Consider the following 20,690-nt stretch of genomic DNA (forward strand, 5'->3'; position numbering starts at 1 on the left):
GGCCAAGAACACTACTTTGAAGGAGGTTAAATCAAATTCTACCTAACCTTGTTACTTCTTTTAATAAAAAATTATTCGCCGTATTTTTTGAACACACCTCGTACAACGACTGGAAATATATCAAATTCATACTCTCATGCTTCTTCTTTTGTTCAAGATTGCTTTATTTTTAGTAATTAATCTAAGAAGTGTCACTAATTATCCGAATATTTCTGAGTTGAATACTAAATAAACCTAATTTTGGAAAATTGTTGTGATTTTGATCCTTTAATGGATCATATAGACACATATGTCCCATCCTTTTTCACAAAATCTACTGAACCCATTTTAACGAAAAAACCTGTTAAGCATGTTATTTACTTCGCCAAATCAATGTTTTATTTTAAAAAATGATCATACTGTACCGTAAATCTCATGGTCCTTAAAGCATTCACCAAAAATGTGTTTTAACATTTAGAGCTTCATGTCGCATATTACGACGTACAGTTAATGACAATTTTCCTGACAATGACTACTTTAAAAAATGGAGGGGGGGGGGGGATAGAATAAAAAGTTCATACTTTTATCTAGTGACACAATATAAACTAGAAATGTTTATTTCTTTCAGAAAAAAACCACATCGACAATACAGATTGAAAAAGCTTCTAGTAGCAAATGATCTTCAATCAAAAAAATTTCCACAAAACTCTTATTTATTTAGGGTTTTAGTTAAAGTCAGAGTCTGAAAAGAATGAAAATGAAAAGTCGAAGTAAAGTCTCCATAGTAGATCAAAATACTGGTATTAAAAAAACAAAACAAGAAAGGTTCACAATGGTTTTGAAATTTATAGATATATATTTTAAGGAAAAAACCCGGCTGACAAAAGCTTTAAGAGCCGATCGCAGTATCACTGTACTTTTAATTAAAAAGACAAAAGACAAAGAAAATGAGGAAGGATACGTAAGCTTTCTTTTAAAGAATAAGATTCACGTTGCGGAGAAAATAGTCAGGAACAAGAGTCATTAATGTGGATCATATTATTAGCATTAACGAAGGTAATTTTCGATTTTGAAACATCTACGTATTTTTATAAGAGTAAAGATTTCTTCAAGGGGAAACTAGCGATAGACGAGTCTCAGCAATTGAACAGTACTTAGCGAATTAAGGAAAAATACTTTTTATAAAAAAGATAATAAAAATACTAAAGTAAAATGTCATTTATACAAATCTGGACAGTTTAAACTTAGCTGATAAAAATGAAATATGCTTTAAAAGAACATTTCGAAATTTACTTTAAGAGAATAATTTCGAGAAAATGCGATGAGCAATTATCTTAATACTGGAACACTACTTAGGTAACTACAAAGAAGGTGAAAAGGGATACTTCAATTTTAAAGACAACAACGTAGAATTTCATACATCCTTCTCATCGAGATTCAGTGGCGTCGCCAGAAACATTTTCGGAGGAGGGGATATGGTTTAATTTCAGAGGGGGACATCGTGTCAGTTTTTAGTCTTCTTCGGAAAAGGAACATTTTTGAGTAAGGAGGGGGGGGGGATATCCCCGAAAATACTGTCGAAATTGTTATTTGAGGTCATAATACCACTGAGTAATTTGCGTGTAAAACGATTGGAGCGTTCCAGGCTGATTCACAATCGAAGTTCAACTGTAAACTGGCGGATTTAACGCATCGCTGATTTCGACGGTAATTTTTACCGGAAAAATAAGCGATCCCAGCGCCAATTGGTTGCTGTGGTCTACCGAGGACACCGTAAAATTTTACAGTAACATTTAATTTTTACGGTAATAGTTACTGGCAACATGGATGCCAGTAACAATTACCGTAAATTTTCCGGAAAATTTTTAACAGTGCATGGATTACACTAATGGAAATAAGGCTTCTTCTACCGTTAGTTAAACGGCCGTCACGAGTCGCAACAGCGTGCCAACTAGTGGTGGTGAAAGGGAAGGTATCAGAAGCATTTTTGGCATTGTGAGAGTTGCATGAGAAAATTCTGTTCCTAAGAAAGAGTAAGTAAGTTCGATTTCTCCGACGTGGAAAAAAAAAACATGATAATTGAGCTTGACTAGCTGGAACGTTCGTGTCTAGAGCAGCTAACCATTAGGGTGTTTCAAGAACCATTGTGTCAAGGGTTATGACAGACTACACAAACATGAGTAAAGTATCTTCTGGAGAGCACAAGAGTGGGTTCCTTTCCATCCAATAGTTTCTAATATTGATACCGTTTCTTACACTGTTAAAAATTTTCCGAAAAATTTACGGTAATTGTTACTGGCATCCATGTTGCCAGTAACTATTACCGTAAAAATCAAATGTTACTGTAAAATTTTACGGTTTCCTCGGTAGGTCACAGCAACCAACTGGCGCTGGGATCGCTTATTTCTCCGGTATAAATTACCGTAAAAATCAGCGATGCGTTAGTCCGCCATTTTACAGTAACAATTACCAGAAAATCTTCTTGAATTTTTAACAGTGTACAGACGTGCAAAATACTTGAACAATGCGTTTTCTCCATTTCTTACATGGCAATTCCTTTTCACAGAAAGAAAACTTTCTGAAATTTCTCAATAAATTGTTTTATTATGAATTTATATCGAAAATGAACCAAAATTTTAAAACTTCCCCTTAGTCAAAAAAAATTTTTTTCGCTTTTTATAAATACTACAAGATTTTTAGGTTTAATAAGCGATACTCAAAGGAGAAGAGGTTTATGTTCGTACATCAGAAAATTTTCAGTATTTGTAAAGTACCAAAAACAAAACAGTTCATAAATTCTCGGGTTTTATTTTTCTCAGTCATTAATCTTTCAAGATTGCGCAAACGCAACAAATGGATATCTTTCAAGCATTTTTACGCATGAACAAAACATTCAATTTCTTTCTGATAGATCGACAATTTCTATTTTGGATGCAACATAATAAACGGAAATTTACTTGAAACCTTACGCGAAAGAATGTAAATTGGTACTACTTATACAGCTTCTTAAGCTTCAACCGGTTTTTGCGAGCTGAATACTTTTAAACGTATTTGATTGAATGAATTTTCTAAAGGGGTAAAGATTTTGAAGAAAGTTTCCGTGCGTAAATAATAATAGTTTGGTGCAATTCTCTTCATATAACGCATTTTTGAAGAAAGTTATTTTCTCTGTATCTACAGCTGTTCTTTGAATACATGAAACATAAAGACAAAACCGTTTATAACGAGTTCGGCTTTGATGAAAATCCAGTTTAACATTTGAAATGTTACTAACAAACAAATTAACGTTATATAATAACTTATTTTTGATATGCCTCAAAACATCACAAAATCAGAATCAAATTTCAAAAATGTATCCAGTATCTGATTGAAATCAACAGCATGGTCAATAATATAATTAAAATATTTCCAAACAGTGACACCGCACACAGAGTAAAATATTTTGCCATTTCAATATGCCCCACTATTTCACTTTGCTCCTCATTCCCATACGAAATGTCAAACATTCTAAATGCTAAACATCAAAATAATCCACATCTCTTCTTTCACTGCCATATTCAATTTCATCCTCAAAAAGTTAAGGATTTTTAACAGAATTGTACGACAACACGCCCACATTCGCCCGTCATTTGAAGCAGGAGATTTAACGCTGCATCAACGAAATCCACCTACATCTATGCAAAAACGGTCATGAAAAATTTAGACAAAAGAGTGCGTGTATTCCTACGCAGCCGTCATTTTCACGATGTACAGCTCCATACATAATGTACTTTATAATTTTCAAAAAGTAAAAATTGCGAAACTGTTTTCTATTTAAATCAAATCTTGACTAAATGTGGTGACACCAAGGCTGCGGAGTCGGAAGGAAAATGGCCGGCTAGGCTTCCTGGATTTTGAAACTTCCGACTACGACTCCGCCTTTTAAATTTGTTTATTTTTTTTTTGTTTACTTTTATTTTCCCTTCTCATGGAAAGGGGGCAAACCACTAAACAAAAGTTGAAATATTATTGCCTTTTTATGAAATTTTCGCGTTGTATTTTATTGTAAACCAAAGAAGTATACAATTTTAGAAATTCAATTTCAAAATCAAATTTTCCAATAGTTGCGATTTTGAAATTGAGATTACTTAAGGGGTCTAAGGACCTTTAACCTTCAAAATTTTCGTTTTTCTGGAAAAAAAAATATATGTTATGCATAATTTAATTCTGAACAATTTGATACCTTGTTTATTACCATACGCAAAAAACTTTTCAAGTTATCGTAAAAATGCGTAAACTTTCTCCTTAGAGATTTATGTTAACAGCAGCTGTTTAAGCCTCTTTTTCTCACGTGCCGGTTTTTTGTTTTGCGTGCGTGATATTTCAGAAACTTTTTTATATATTTCCGTAAAACTTTTCATGCATGTTTGTCTTGTTTATTTGTATGATTTGAACCTAAATTTTAAGTAAAAATGAAAATTAATATTTTTAAACAAAATATTTTCGCTCAACATTTTGGAAAATTTTGATATTAATTTCAAAAAAATTAATTAATTATTAAAAAAATAAATTTAGGTTCAGATCATAAAAATAAACCAGACAAACATGCATTAAAAGTTTTACAGGAATATATAAGAAACTTTCTGAAATATTATGCACGTTAAACGAGAAACCGGCATCTGAGAAAAAGAGGCGAATTGTTCAGAATTAAATAACATACATTTTTTCCAGAAAGTCGAAAATTTTAAAGGTTGAAAGTCCTTAGACCACTTAAAAACTCCATTTTTTATTCAAAAGGATTAATTTGCTCCCATTTTAATGTTTAACAAATAGATGTTGATCAAATAGTATGCTTTAAATTTTGGAAGCTGTAACTAGATCAAAAAAATATTCTTGCTTAGTCAAAAAACCTTTGTTTAGAGGAGCGGTCTACCCTGGGCGTCCATTTGGTGGTTGAAACCCCAAGTTAATGTCAGAGTTAATAAAAAATATAAATACTTTAATTCTGAAAATCTTTCCGAATTAATTTTAATTCTACAAAAATAAGGCACCAGAGTCTACTTGCTGAAGGGATACAACTGTGATCGAAGTAAAAAATATATTATTAAGTGATTACTTAGAAAAGTTAGGCAACAAAACAGTTTGCTCACAGTTATCAATTAGATAAAGAAAGTTATAAAACAAGTGAACTAGGGGACGGCGTAGACAGAAAGTTCGGTAGCCAGCTGGTTGCCAATGGCAGTTATTTTTTTATTAGTTGGCTTTTGTACATGTAATGGAGCCAATCAGGTAGTTAGTTATTTAAAAAATGCCAGGAGAGTCAGTGAGAAATAAAGAAAAAAAGAAGCCCGGAGTCGGCATATTTTCTTACGACTCCGATTCCTTTATCCCAAAGTCAGTCCGACTCGGACTCTTCGACTCAGACTCCACAGCCCATTTACGATTATTGTTAAATCTGCCTGAAAAATATTCTGCCGCATTATTCAAAACTACTTTTTTCAAATATTATCAACCCTAAAGTTTTTGTGCCTAACATATTTTACCCAAGCAATACTTTGAGTATGTGGAGCGTTCAAGGCTGTGCCAGCTATTGAAAATTTATAATATGTAGAAGGACATACTAGTTACAGGGGGAAACGTTAACTTCAAAGAAAAGGGAACGATATTCCGGATTATATAATCAAGTAACAAAGTTTTCTTAAGTGTTTCTTCTCCAAGAGAAATGCAATTTACAAAGTCTTCGCAATATCAGGCGGTTTCAGTTATTTGTACTTTTTAGTAATGTATGTAGGGGAATATAGGGTAACATGAAATAGCGGGGCAAAGTGAAATGGTAAAATGCTTACTCCACTTTTAGTGCCACGTACCTAGAAATATTTTAACTGTGTAATAACATATTTAGCCTATTCCAGTCAAGAAAAAATTAGCTCTGAATATCAAAGCATAGAATAATACAAACAATTTTCTAAAATTGATACTTGGATTGTAATATTTTGTTGCAAGTCAAAAATTATTTTGATATTATGGAATGATAAAGTTCTTGTTATTAATATTTTGAATATCAATTTCGAACCTTCTAATATTCGGTGCAGTATTTTAGTTAATATTTAGCTTATTTTTATTTTTTATATTTTTCACAATTAATCAAGTGCATACGGGCAAAGTGGATGGGGCGAAGTGAAATACTTCAATTTGTTCACTCATTCAATAATTTACTTAATCACTTAGGTATTCACTTATAAACTAATTTATTTAAATTCATTTATTTAATAATTCACCTATTGATTCATTCTTTCACTTGTTTTCTTATGCATTCACTATTTTATTCACTCAATTATTTTTTTTCATGTATTGATTAATAAATTGATTTATTGCTTCATTTTATTTTAATTTATTAAATTGTCCTTTTATTTGCTCATTATTTTATCCATTTTTTTTTCACAAATGTATAAAAATCATTTCACTCGAAAAATATTTCATTTTTCACTTTGCCCCATGAAAGAAAGGGTGAATTTTTTTCTCCTTTTTTTTTTTGAAGGCACAATTTTAGTGCAGAAAATAAAAAAGAAAGTTTCAATGCAAGTTTTATTACAAAATACAATGCTCTTTCTTCATATACCGCAATTTTCAAAACAAATTTCCAATTTGTTCATTTTAATCCATCATCTTAACCATCACTTTGCCCCACATTCCCCTACTTGGTTTGCAATTTGTTCGCTCCACTGCGGCAAATAGAAATAACAGCAATTGCTTGCAAAGATCCTCTTTAGAAGCATTATATTGTTGAAAGTTTGGAAATATCCTAGAATCTTACTTGAATCGTCGCCCACAGGGACAAAGCGGGCCATATTCTGACGACATTTCTTATCAACATTTTGTTGACATAATCGATTAGAGCTTCTCCTCAAAAGTTGAACTTTTTCTCCGAGTTGCCATGGTTACTCTGAGAAATACCATTCAAAGAAAGACGGAAAGATAGCGAGAAAAAGTATCTCCATTCAAATGTCTTGTGTTGTGGAGTGAAAATCACTATTGAAAATTAAACAACAGGAGCAGCAGCAAGAAAATTATATTTAAAAAAATGTCTAGTGAGGCAACAGGCTCGATCGTTAAACATTTCAAGATTCAGTTAGATGCTTTCTGACACTTATACGACAGAAAAACAAAAAAAAATGTTTGGAAATGCCCATGAAATGAAATTTGCACGCCTGGCGCAAAATTCATTCCTTCTTCTTTTTAACCGACTTCAAAAAGGAGGCGGTTATCAGTTCATACCGTATGTATGTTTTTTTTTTTTTTTGTTTGTCCACTCATAGCGTCTCACCTAGTGAACCGATTTTGATGATTCTTTTTTTAATGAATAGGGGATGGCTCAACTTAGGTCCCATTACTTTGTTTGACCATATTTGTTATTTTAAAAAAAAAGTTATGGGCAAAAAACAGTAAATTTTATGCAATTTCCCTATTAAATGATTAAAATGATATTGTAGCGAAGTTCGCACTTTTTAACCGTGGATAACGGTGACTCAGTGGTAGAATTCTCGCTTCCCACACGAGCGACCCGGGTTCAAATTCCGACTAGGACAAAGTGAATTTTACTAAAATTTCGTTTCTACTGTTTCCCGTATTTTCTCGAATGTTCTATTAATTTCTGTATCTTTCCAAGTCTGGAAAGTTCCAGCACTTTCTCAATTTGTATACAAGGAGATGTAACGTTCATTCGTGGTTCTGAATAAAGATCTCGAGTTGAGACTAACGAGTATTCGCTTCATTTTTCTTTCACATCGTTTTCGCTATCTTCATCTACGCGACAATATGAAACTCATTGTTATAAAAGTTTGGTGCCATATAACAGTAACATTAATAGTAATTGTAATGATAATTTTGAATAAAGGCTTTTCTAAAGCAATACATTGATATAGAGCCGAACTTCTTACTAGGTAACTTCTTACTTTTACTGAAATATCTACATTTACACTAAAAAGAATGAAATAAAAAAATTTTGAAAAAAAAATAGAACCGACTTCAAAATTGCTCTAAAAAGTGAAAAATAATTTTATTCTTTAAACACCATCGATAATACTTTTAAACATAATTTTTGAAGTTGGCGCAAAAACAAAAAGTAAAATCCATTGTAACCATGCTTTGTTCATATTTTTATCAAAAAATCATCCAAAGTTAGGAACGAAACATTTATATCGTTACTCAAATATGCTGTCATCAATGCGTAATGCATGTGGTAGTGAAGAAACTGGACCTGGTTAAATTTATACTTGTAGTTGAGTTATGGCTGTGAATGATTTTATCGATCGTTTTTGCGCCAACTTCAAAAATTATGTTTAAAAGTATTATCGATGGTGTTTAAACAATAAAATTATTTTTCACTTTTTAGAGCAATTTTGAAGTCGGTTGTATTTTTTTTTTTTTTTTTCAAAATTTTTTTATTATAGCTTTCACTTTTTCCTTCTTCGTTTTGTAATTTTAAACTGATAAAATCTTTATTTTTTCTAAAAGCAGCATCACTCAGAAGTTCCAATTTTATGAGAAATTTTGCAATGTACAAGAAATAAACAAAAGCTGGTTCCAAATTTGATGTAACCTCACATTTCAATTGTTTATATTCTTACCATTCTTTTGATTGTACAAATAACGGGAGTTGTAATTGTAAAATCATAGGAACCAGGAAGAACAATTAGGCTCCGGACAAATTATTTCTCAACTTTAAAAATGAATCTTCAAAGATTTCATCAGCTGAAAATTGATTTCTTTTTCTTTCAAGCAAAGCACTTTTCACATCTATTATTCCCCATTAAGTTTAATCAAATGAAAGTCATAGCAATGGGACATATTTCCAACCATTTAGTAAGAGAAAACCTACATAATTTCACATCGCTTGATTTTATATTTAATCAACTAATCTTAGCACGAAAAAGTTAACAAATGTATTTTTTTCTCTAAAAAGCTTGAAGATCCTTTGCACATGTCCAAGTGCAGCTTAACAATGTTTATTGTTATATTAGTATGGTCATTCCTCACGAAAATGGAGCAGATTACATATGACACTTTTGACTTTCGCTTATCAATTTTAATAATTTCCACTAATTTGTCATACACTTTTTCAACGAATTCTCCAATTAACTTGAGAATAAAGAGTACCAATGGTTTTACATAAGTAATTTATGAAAGGTTTTTAAATATTTTAACCACTTCAAATAACATAGAGGACAAATAAGCTTTGAAAAATCGCTCTAATTAAAAAAGAAAAGTTACGATTACAGTACAAACATCAAATAAAACAATAATTCTAAACGTATTCGTTCAATTTCAAGTTTTAAAAACTTTTATTTTTAAATCATATATATAAATCGCAGCGGAGAGGATGTTCAACAGTTCAAATTACTATAATCAAAAAGAATTAGACTGATCCTGTGTGTTGACGAGAGTTCAATGCAACTAACTATAAGCCCGGAAACAATTTAGTCCTCTTTAAACTGTTACCAGGCTCAATGTAACTGCTTAATTTTATTTCAGAAATATCTGCTACAGAGTAGACGCTAGAAATGTAGAATATTGGACATTAGAATATGATGGACATTAATAAAAAATCCCCCCCCCCCAAGGATTTGTTTTATTTTTTCTCAAGTCGTGTTGTAACTTCTGTTTTTCATAAAAGAAGAAACTGATCTTCTTTTATATTGTTGTTTTATTTCAGCAAACTTATATGACATTTGAACTTTTAATCATATGAAGCTGGAACAAGTCATTCTCCTTGTTCCAAAGCAAACGATTTTCAAACCATTTAATAAATAACGTATGTATATCTTATTAATATTTGATTACGCAGTTAAATGGATAGTGAGTTTTTAAAATATACGATTGATTGGTGGTAAGTGTTAAAATTGATAAAAAATTCCTTGGAGATGATTTGTACCATTTTCGTGAGAATGATACAACTACTAACAAACTTTTAATAATTAATTCAAACATAACTTCGATCATCAATCAGAACTTTGCGCAAACTATCACATTACAGCAATAGGATAGGGAATAATAAGATGAATGAAAGCAATTAATAAATTCGTGGGTTTAATTATTGACATATGCGTCAACTTCGTTCCATTCATTTCACCTACACAAAATTAGAACTAAACTAGTAAGTTGAAAATGAATTATACTCATTTAATACAATAAATGAATGAAAACATGCTTATTATATTGTAAAATTTCAAGCTTGGAAAAGTGCATTAATTTAATCAGTTTACTTTTGTTCACTTTCGATAAACCCTACCCAAGTGTGAATCAACGATTGGAAAAAAAACTGTGTACATCGATAGAACACTTAAAAATATTGAATTAGGTTTTTTTTTTTTATCGGCAACAAACACTTTTAACAGGGTGAATTTTACCCCTAAATATTGGATAATTGGGAGCTATAGGGTACAAAATATATTCTTTTATTTTCAATTTCAATTACAAAAATTCCAATAATGATTGAAAAATTGAAAATAAAAGAATATATTGTACTCTCTAATTCCCAATTATGCAATATTTAGGGGTATATCTCACCCCGTTATAGGTGTTTGTTGGCGATAAAAAACATGGGTTCAATTTTTTTAGTGTTCTATCTATGCGCAAAGTTTTACTCCAATCGGTGATTCACATTTATGCAGGGTTACTTGTCACATCTATAGTTAAGTTCAATTAATATCTCTTAAATACGTTACCAATATTATCTTGCTTGGTTAACACTTTGACTGCAAAGCCTAAATTGCCAATGTTCACCACGAGGCAACCATCGGGACACATGCTATCATATTTGAAAGCCAGTATCCCATAGGAAACATTACTGGTTATCACATAAAAGAGCCATGGCAGTCAAAGTGTAAGTGTTAATCATTACATTTAAGCTTAAATATATTTAATTCGATTTATCAATGAAAGCTGAACTTTAAATACAGGGTGTTTCAAAAAAAGAAGTTAACAAAACATTAAGAAGCAATAGTAAACATCCATACAAACATCTTTCATCAGAAAACGCATGGTCCATACTTATTTATTCATTTTTGAGCAAGTGGCTTTAAGAAAAAAAACGCATTTTCTTTGATCGATCCGGTTAATTATACATCCTGATAATCGGTGCTCTAGTGTACTCACCACTGAAAAAAATAATTATTGTTGGACATATTACAGAATATTTCCTGCTTCAAGAAAAATGTTGATTACTTTGTTGTTAATTTATTATTTATTTACTTATTTTCATTATTACTTCTTTATTAATATTGTGTTCCATCTGGAAACCGAGTTGACAGTTTTATCATACTTTAGTAAACTAAAAAGCATTTCACAGAGGTTTTTTACAACGTGCAGAACAAGAAGAGATACAATATCTTTGAAACTTGCAATCAAGAAAAAAATTATTTTATCCAGGAAAAGTTTTTTTCTAAAATATCTTGTTTAAAGGAAAAAAGTATTCCTAAAGAAAACCAGATAAGCTTCAGGAAACAGGAAACCGTCATTTTTGTTGGATTGGAACTGAAAGTGGATTTTTCCCCCCAACAAGTTCAAATTCTTTTACTTGAGTACAGTTTAAGCATTGTCTATGAACGTAAAATCAATTTAAAAAAAACATGTTGCAAAACGATTTTGCTCAGCCTCTTACACCATTATTTTACATAAAATTATAAATGAAGGCTTGCAGAATTAGACAAGTCGACGGATTTCATTAACGCCAATACGGTTACTAATACCACATAATATGTGTACGCTTCATATGTAAATTTTAAAATTAAGTAAAGGAAATAATGCGTAAAGAAATATGAAACTCAAAGTTTGCAAAAAAAAAAAAAAAAAAAAGAACAAAAAGGGAGAGCGTGGCGTTTTTAAATTTTTTTTGAGCAATCACGATTGTTTATTGTTCTCATTTCACTGTTTTGGCGTGCTATCATTTTATTTTCCCACCAGCACCCTCTGCCAGCACCACCGTCGACCAGCTTCTCACGATGCTGCTCCTATAGCGAAAACAGTCTCCAGGTTGCGTCCATATCCTACACACGCGCATAGACACACACACACCTACACACACATATGCACATACACACGAGCGCGCACACACAAACACATGCTCACACACATCTACACATACACACAACTACCCACACATACACATACCCCCCCCCCCACACACACACGTGCACACAGACACAAACACACACGTGATTGCGAAAAACATAGTTTGAATTCCAGATGTCAAAATTCAATTTTTTTTTTCACTTTTTTTTCCCCTCATTTTAGGAGTGCTGCAATATAGTATGAATTTAGGTTTTTTGCTCTCAAATGCACAACCTTTTTTAACACCAGCATTACCCAAATAAATCTTTTCTCTCTCTTTGGTCTTCCAGCTACATCTGAGAAAAATATTCAAAATAATTAGACTGCATTATCTTCTCATAGGGGAAACTATTTCAACCAGCTATTTTACTTTATTATTTTGGCAATCGTCTAGGAAAATATCACGTAAATAGAAAATGAAAATTGATGTACAAATATAAAACTTACCATTTAATTCCTTCGCTGAATGAGACTTGGCTGGAATCTGAAGAAAAAGAAAAGAAAAATATAACAAACCTTTACTCAAGTGTATAACAGATAAATATCCTTAATAACAGCTCAGTTAATAGACTATTTCTGACTTTTAAAAAGAAAATTTTACGTGGAAACTTGTCAAGCAACCTTTTCAGAAATTAACTCGCTGAATCATAGACTGTGAGAAAGACACCGTTCAGATTGTGTGATACATTTCTAGAATTTAGTTTATAATTTAGTCGTGCACAAGCTATCACAAAGGAAAACAACTAGATTATACTACTTGTTGCAAATTGAAATTGATTATACGACTATCGATGTTTTAATCGCCATCTACACTATAAGCGCGCGAACTGGTATCAAATAAAACAACTAAACCAGAGATCCTCAGCCTGTGGTTCGCGAACAATTTTGATGTGGTCCGCGAACAGCTAGTGTAAATTAATCTATGTAATTTTTATAAAGTCTATTAAACAATACATTTGGATTCATCTCTTTTCACCAAATATTAACTGTCGTGAAAATATTATTTCACAACAAATTCATAAAAATTCAAAGATTCAACTGGGCTGGCCATTTGAATCTTTAATTAATGATTAAACAAAGAACGATCAACAAACAATTTTTTTTTTTTTTGACTAAACCTACAAGAGTTAGAACAAGTGGTCGACCTAACCTCAGATGGGTTGATTGCCTTGATAAGGATTTTTCCACCATCAAAGTGAAAATTGGCAAGCCAAGGCCAAAAAATGAGACGCCCGGAAAAAAATTGTTGAGACTCACCCTGGGCTGTCGTGCCACTGAGGAAGGAAGGAAAATATTATTTGTATCAGTCTGTGTAGGATTTGAAAGGGTACCAACTACCCTTCAGTAGTGAAAAGGTTGAGAACCACTGAAGTAGACAATGCTACTTGTCGCAAATTGAAATTGGTTGCTCGACTATTGCTATTGACTTTGGGCATTGACTTTAAGTGATTGCCAGCTGCAATTCCCAAAATTAGTAAAATATTGTTCTGCCTGTGTTTTGCGTATTGTCTTTAAAAAACGGGGAGGTAACTCTTTCAACTTCATCGTGTAACATTATTTCTCATCGGTTTTTACGTTTTATTTTGTTTTCTTTTCAAATTGGTGTTGATTCAGCTTACCTGTTCTATTCATTTTCTCCATAAATAATAAAACGAGCTGTTGTGAGCATCACATAACTTCCTTTTACTCCAATTTAATGTCATTTCCCCATTACTGGCAATTTTAATGGGATTCAATAGTTTACTCTCTAAATATCGCCAACAGTGGCCAAATTAAAACAGATTTTTAACAAAAAGCGCCAAAACTTGGCGACCAAAAGTCTGGTGATATATTGCCAAGTGTCCACTAAATTATAAATGATGCACCAATTGTGTTTGCATCGAAATTAACGGTGATTTCCCCCCCAAAAAGGTGCAAAAGATCCCTTTAGAAACACCCGAATGCAACCAAAAGGGGAGGTGCACAACTAGACCCCACTAGGAGTCTACGTACCAAATTTCAACTTTCTAGGACTTACCGTTCTTGAGTTATGCGACATACATACGCACATACAGACGTCACGAGAAAATTCGTTGTAATTAACTCGGGAATCGTCATTATGCATATTTCGCGTATCTATTCTATTCTTTATCCACGTGTGGTCGAGTCAAAAAAAAACTCAATATTCATTCGGAGGTGAGTAAAATGGAAATTAAGGTCGATTTTTGAGTGAACATTTTTTTCGCGAATACAATACTTCCTTTTTTGTAAAAGGAAGTAAAAAAATAAGAATTAAAAATCCAAAAATTATTTGTCATAATTAATATAATTACTTTGTAATCTCAAATTCAAAAAATCAAATAAATCCAAGTTTCTGATTGGTAGGGGATACACAAAATTTTACATGGAAACTGTACAGCAACCTTTTTAGAAATTAATCGGAAAAGTAAGAAATTAAACTCGAAAAATTGCGTCAAAACGACTTATAAACACCCACCCCTGTGGATCGATATACTTTCAAGTGCAAACCATCCATTCCCGTGTAGCGAAAATAATGCACACCTTTCCCTGCCCATTTTAAGATGGCTTTCGATCAAATTCCTAATGACTACGAAAAGCTATTGAGTAACGCGATTACGACGAAAGAAGCGGGAAAATTTTTGAAGCTCATTACGACACTAAGTAATTCTAAATGCACTAGCTGAAGGAAATTTTTAAAATAAAAATTAAAAACATACCTTCAGTTGAGAACCTCAAATGTCATTAAAAAAGAGGTGGAAAAAAACAAGGTTTTTTTTATGAGTAATCAATAAAGGGGTTTTCGTTTCCTGAACAGAATAAAATTTGTTATGGGACAATTTATAAAATATTATCAAGACGTGATTATCGATCCTCGGCGTATTGTTGGTTATCCTAGGCTTAGTTTCGAGTTTGTAAGACCTGCGAGACGTAGTTGGTTCACATTGTATGTCTACCTGACTGGCTGACGCTAAGAGCGAAACAATTCTGAAATTTTAAAAAAAAAATTAATTTGAATTTTGACATCTTGAATTCAAATTATGTTTTTCGCAATCACGAGTGTGTGTATGTAGGCGTGTGTGTTTGTGTGTGGGGGGGGGGGTATGTGTGCTTGTGTGTAGGGGTATGTGTGTTTGTGTGTAGGCATGTGTGTTTGTGTCTGTGTGCTGGCATAAGTGTGTGGGTAGTTGTGTGTATGAATGTGTGTGTGTGGGGGGGGGGTATGTGTATGTGGGCATATATGTTTGTGTCTGTGTGCAGGTATGAATGTGTGGGTAGTTGTGTGTATGTGTGTGTGTATGTTTTTGTGTGCGTGTGTGTATGTGTAGGTGTCTGTATGTATGCATGAATGTGTGAGTAGTTGTGTGTATGTTTTTTTTGTGTGTGTATGTGTGTCTGTATGTGTGTGTAGGTGTCTGTATGTATGCGTGTGTGAAGGTGTGCGTGTGTGAGTAGTTGTGTATGTATGCGTGCAAGTGTAGGATATGGATGCAACTTGGAAGCGGTTTTCGCTATAGGAGCAGCATCGTGAGGACCTGGTCGACAGTGATGCTGCGGAGGGTGGCGGTGGGAAAATAAAATCAAAGGACATCAAAACAGTCAAGTGAGAACAATAAGCAATCGTGATTGCTCAAAAAAGTTTTAGTTTTAAAACTGCAGTTTTATTTGGACCTAAGAAAAATTTTTATAATATTTTTAAATGAAAAAATTACTCTAAATGAAATTTGATTAATGGAACAGTTTTCTTCTTTTAATTTCTACCTGATTTTATTTTTAAACTTAAGTTTACTCTCAGAAACAAAAGTTTGCTCGGAATAACAAACATTTTTTACTGGTTCTCAAATTAAAGAATCTTTCTTTCCCTGTATTCAATACATTTTTGCTCAATGGCAACTACAAATATTTATCATTTGTTTGTTTGAAACATTTTATGATGTATTAATACTTTTATAAATACAATGCATTTGAGGGACAAATGCATTGGAAATAGGAAGAAAAGTTGTTTATCCATCTGCCTCTCGTTGAACTCGCTCAACTATACTGTTGGTGCCAGTGTCAATTTGGAGTCGCATTTTTACTTCCTTTTACAAAAAAGGAAGTATTGTATTCAGGAAAAAAATTTCACTCAAAACTCGGCCTTAATTTCCATTTTGCTCACTCCTGAATTAATGTTGAGTTTTTTTTTCAACGCGACCACACGTGGATACATGCCTAAGAACGAATAAACACCCGAAATATCCATTTTGACATTCCCCGAGTTAATTACAGCGAGTTTTCTCGTGACGTCCGTATGTACGTATGTATGCGCGTATGTGTGTATGTATCTCGCATAACTCAAGAACGGTATGTCCTAGAAAGTTGAAATTTGGTACATAGACTCGGATTGGGGTCTAGTTGTGCACCTTCTCTTTTGGTTGCATTCGGATGTTCTAAAGGGGGTCTTTTACACCTTTTTGGGGTAAAATCATTGTTAATTTCAACGTAAACTCAAGCGGTGCTATAATTTGGCAAACACTTGGCAATATATAGCCAAGCTTTTGGTCGCCAAGTTTTGTCGCCAACTTGGTGACGAATTTGGCGGATTTTTTTTTTCACATTAAAACTGCCAATATTGCGAAAATTTATCTGTATAAAGCGTTTTCTTTGCTTCGGTTCGCAACAAACTTGGGGTGAAAATATTTAAAGTGTTTCATTGCTCCCTCCGAGGCTTTAAATATGAGTAAAAGGAAGTCATGTGATGCACACATCAGCTCGTTTCTTTTAAATGAGAGGATGAAAACAATGTTTATTTTAATTCTGTTAGTTCTGTAATCGTTAACATTTCGTCTAGAAACTAGACTTGATCGTTGATACTTCTATTTCAAAAAGAATCGGTGGCATTTCGCTCCGGTTTGACGTCATAGCTCCTCCCTCAATCCGTTTCTTTTCGCAGAATTTCTAAGCGGAGACGATATAAGTGAGTAGAAATGACATCAACTCGAAGCGGAATGATTCCATGTGGGTGGTGGAATAAGTCTCTAAACTGTACGGTCTGTTGAACTGTTAAATGTTTCTGAATGAAATTTATGAGGCACTAAGCCGTTTTCTATGCTAATTGTTTCAGTCAAATATTCACCTTGATGAATTTATTACAGCTTGTATAGCCGGTTTCATGAAGTTGCGTTACTTTTCTTTTCTTGAGTCTACATTATCGTGTTACTGTCAAAACTCACAAAGAGAAAAGTGGTTTTTGAACGTCATGTGCTTAGAGATGAATGGGATCAAAACCAGGACTGCGGAGTCTGAGAGTCAGAATCTGATTGATTTTGGGTTAAAGGAGTCGGAGGTTCTAAAGTTTTCAGAGTCGGAGACGGTCATTTTTCTTTCGACTCAGCAGCCCTGATCAAAAGTAATTTCATTATAAAAACTGAGCTACGTTTTTTGACAAGATACGACTACGACTATCTGTCCTTTTCAAAGAGTTTATCACTACGCAGCATCATGATGCACATCATAAGGGGGAAAAAGATGCATTTTTGAAAGGCTTAGTTAGAAACCATAAGAATAAGAGTCACTATTGAACAAATGCTGCGTTTTGCCAATATAAAACCATCACGATTGAATTTCAATATTATTCTGCAAATCGTGTATTTGCATGTTTGCCAACTTTTGACTAATACTTCCTTCTAGTAGTGTCGTTCTGATAAGTGGCGACTTTGTTTTAGCAATATTTACTTCTTTTTGGGGAGTTCACTGAAAAGGGAAGTGATACTTTCGCAAAGTCATAGCGAAAGTCTTCCGATTCAGTTCAGCACCAATCATCCTTCATTATCCCAAAAGTAAACATTGTCATGATCAAGCATTAACATATCGTAGCCACAATATAAGCGGGAAGGAAATATCTCAACCTTTTCTCTACAGTTTTTTTTTTTTTTTTAATTTTATTTTAATAAAAGGATGGTATACAAAAATTACCGACACAGCTGTAAACACTTTATAATTCACGAAATAAAAACAAATATTAGAAATATAAATTCCTAAAATAAAAAAAAGCAAGGGTGCAGGTTAATTTTAAGCAGGGACAGCAAAAGTCCTCTATTTGCATCAGCTGAAATTTTTGTAGTAACAACGAAATAGTAGACGAATGGCAACGTACTTCATCCCAATTAGATTCAGCACTGGTCGTTTGAAAAATGCATGCATTGAAAACACTCTATGGGTATTAAACAAGTTAAAGAATACCTACAATTATGGAAATCACGTGAAAATCTGCAGAATGCTATTTAAATGGGGTATTCTTGAATAAATAAACAGAGGATAATTTGAAATTAAAATATAAAAGTCTTCAACAGGGTATACATGTACCTGTATTTGAATGACCTGAACAAATAAAAAATACCACACACAAAATCTAAAATACTTACCATTTAAGAAGGTCAAACAAACTATTCCAACTATGAATCTTCATTTCTAGATACTACTTAACTTTAGTTTTTCTTAAGTAATTTAACTCTTCTCAACCAATAAAATTTCTAACGAACAGAAAGTTTTCTGTTTTGGTAAAATATTTTCTTCCATCAAAGCATTGTAACAGACTTTAATTGCGTGTATTGTCCAAAGCTCTAAAGTAAGCAATTTAAAAAATCGATGATTGTACTCATGTAAGCACGTTGCAGGTTACGTTCCCGTTTCTTTGGGATGAATAAGAAAGTTAATCAAAAGAATATATCGTCGCCTCAGAGCAACATCAGGATATCTTACTTTTATCTTACGATTTAAAGTCTTACTGTTGCTCTGAGACGACAATATTATGTACATTATAACAACAACTATGTAACGTATTTTCAAATGAATGAATGAAATGAAAAATAACTCTAGCGACTCAGAAAAAAATTTAATAAGAGTCACTATTCAACAAATGCTGCGTTTTGCCAATATATAACCATCACGATTGAATTTCAATATATTCTGCAAATCGTGTATTTGCATGTTTGCCCTTATAACTCGGAAATTTTTCTTTCCATCATTACCGAAAATTTATTCAAATAAAACATTAATAACTCAATTGATAACTAAAGCACAAATAGTATAGTGATTAGAATTCGCCCAAAAACGCAGACAACTCGGATACAAATTCAAACTTGGACTTTCTGCTCTCAGATGTTATTTAGGTATCGTTTTAATGAGAATTGGAGAAAAATGCTTTTTTGAAGAAAAAGAAATGCATTTCGAACACACATTATCTTGATGGTGGAAAAAACTCTTTTAACTTTTTGTAAACAGATTTATTTATTTTTTTTTAAAGGAAAGGAGCTATTCGTCAACTTCAATTTATTACTACATTCCAAAGAGAAACAAACAAGCATCCGGATCATAGTGTCATACATAGCGCGTGTAACTTCTGTTGCATGTTGAAATCACATTGTCATCACGCCAAATGAAATATAGCTTCAAAAAAGGTGGAAATAAAATTATTTCATTACGATACGTATACAAATATAATTGGAAACAAAATTCAAAAGAGCTGATGTGTGCATCACATGACTTCCTTTTACTCCAATTTAATGTCATTTTCCCATTGTTTACTATCTAAATATCACCAACAGAGGTCAAATCGAAACCAGATTTTTAAAAAAAATCGCCAAACTTGTCACCTAGTTTTGTCAACTTGGCGACAAAAAGACTGTCGATATATCGCCAAGTGTCCGCCAAATTATAACACCGCTTGAGTTTACATCGAAATTGACAATGATTTCCCCCCAAAAAGGGGCAAAAGACACCCTTAGGAACATCCGAATGCAACCAAAAGGGAAGGTGCAAAACTAGACCCCACTAGGAGTCTATGTAACAAATCTAAACTTTCTAGGACATACCGTTTTTGAGTTATGCGAGATACATACACACATACATACAGACGTCACGAGAAAACTCGTTGTAATTAACTCGGGGATCGTCAAAATGGATATTTCGGGTGTCTTTACGTCCCTAGGCACATATCCACGTGTGGTCGAGTGGAAAAAAAAACCCCAACATTCATTTGGGGGTGAGCAAAATAGAAATTAAGGCCGATTTTTGAGTGAAAATGTTTTCGCGAATACAATACTTCCTTTTTTGTAAAAGGAAGTAAAAAGAAAACGGAATAAAAATTTTCCTACAATCAGTTAAATTTTTAAGGAACAATTTTAAGATTAAGTTAGAAGCCGTAACTTTCCTAGTTCATCGGTTAAATGCTGGTATTTTAAACTTTTAGGCACATCATTTACACTTTTTTGATTACAAAGGCGTAGGGTCTCGTGGGGAAAAGTGGTCAATGGGGTAAAGTTGTTATACGTCAAATAAATAGCTATAGCTTAGAAATAAATATTCGAGTGGATGTTTTTATTGTTATGTAGAAAATTTTATTTTAGGGTCGGGCAGTGGAAAACTACATTTTGAATACAAAATTTTACAACTGGCAAAATTTTATTTGGTGTAAAAAAATATTTTGTGTAAACATGAAATTTTTTAAAATCTAAATACCTCTTTTAACTTTCTTGGGAAATTTTGTTTGTTAGAATTATGAACAGATTGACTGCACAGGAAGCTTCTTACATGTCTCAAGAACTCTTACTCATTAGCAGTTAGTTGTATATATTTTAGATAATTTT

General features: G+C 32.7%; 1 protein-coding gene across 1 annotated transcript in view; it reads right to left on the minus strand.

The window, feature by feature from the left end:
- The window catches only part of LOC129219328 (rho GTPase-activating protein 7-like), a 576,074-nt gene that overhangs the window by 229,929 nt on the left and 325,455 nt on the right, over nt 1-20,690 (minus strand). The window contains exon 8 of the mRNA XM_054853684.1: nt 12,514-12,550. Coding sequence (XP_054709659.1) covers nt 12,514-12,550 — 37 coding nt within the window. The remainder of the gene's footprint in view (nt 1-12,513; nt 12,551-20,690) is intronic.

This window comes from Uloborus diversus, chromosome 3, assembly GCF_026930045.1.
Source record: "Uloborus diversus isolate 005 chromosome 3, Udiv.v.3.1, whole genome shotgun sequence".
NCBI classification, from domain to species: domain Eukaryota; kingdom Metazoa; phylum Arthropoda; class Arachnida; order Araneae; family Uloboridae; genus Uloborus; species Uloborus diversus.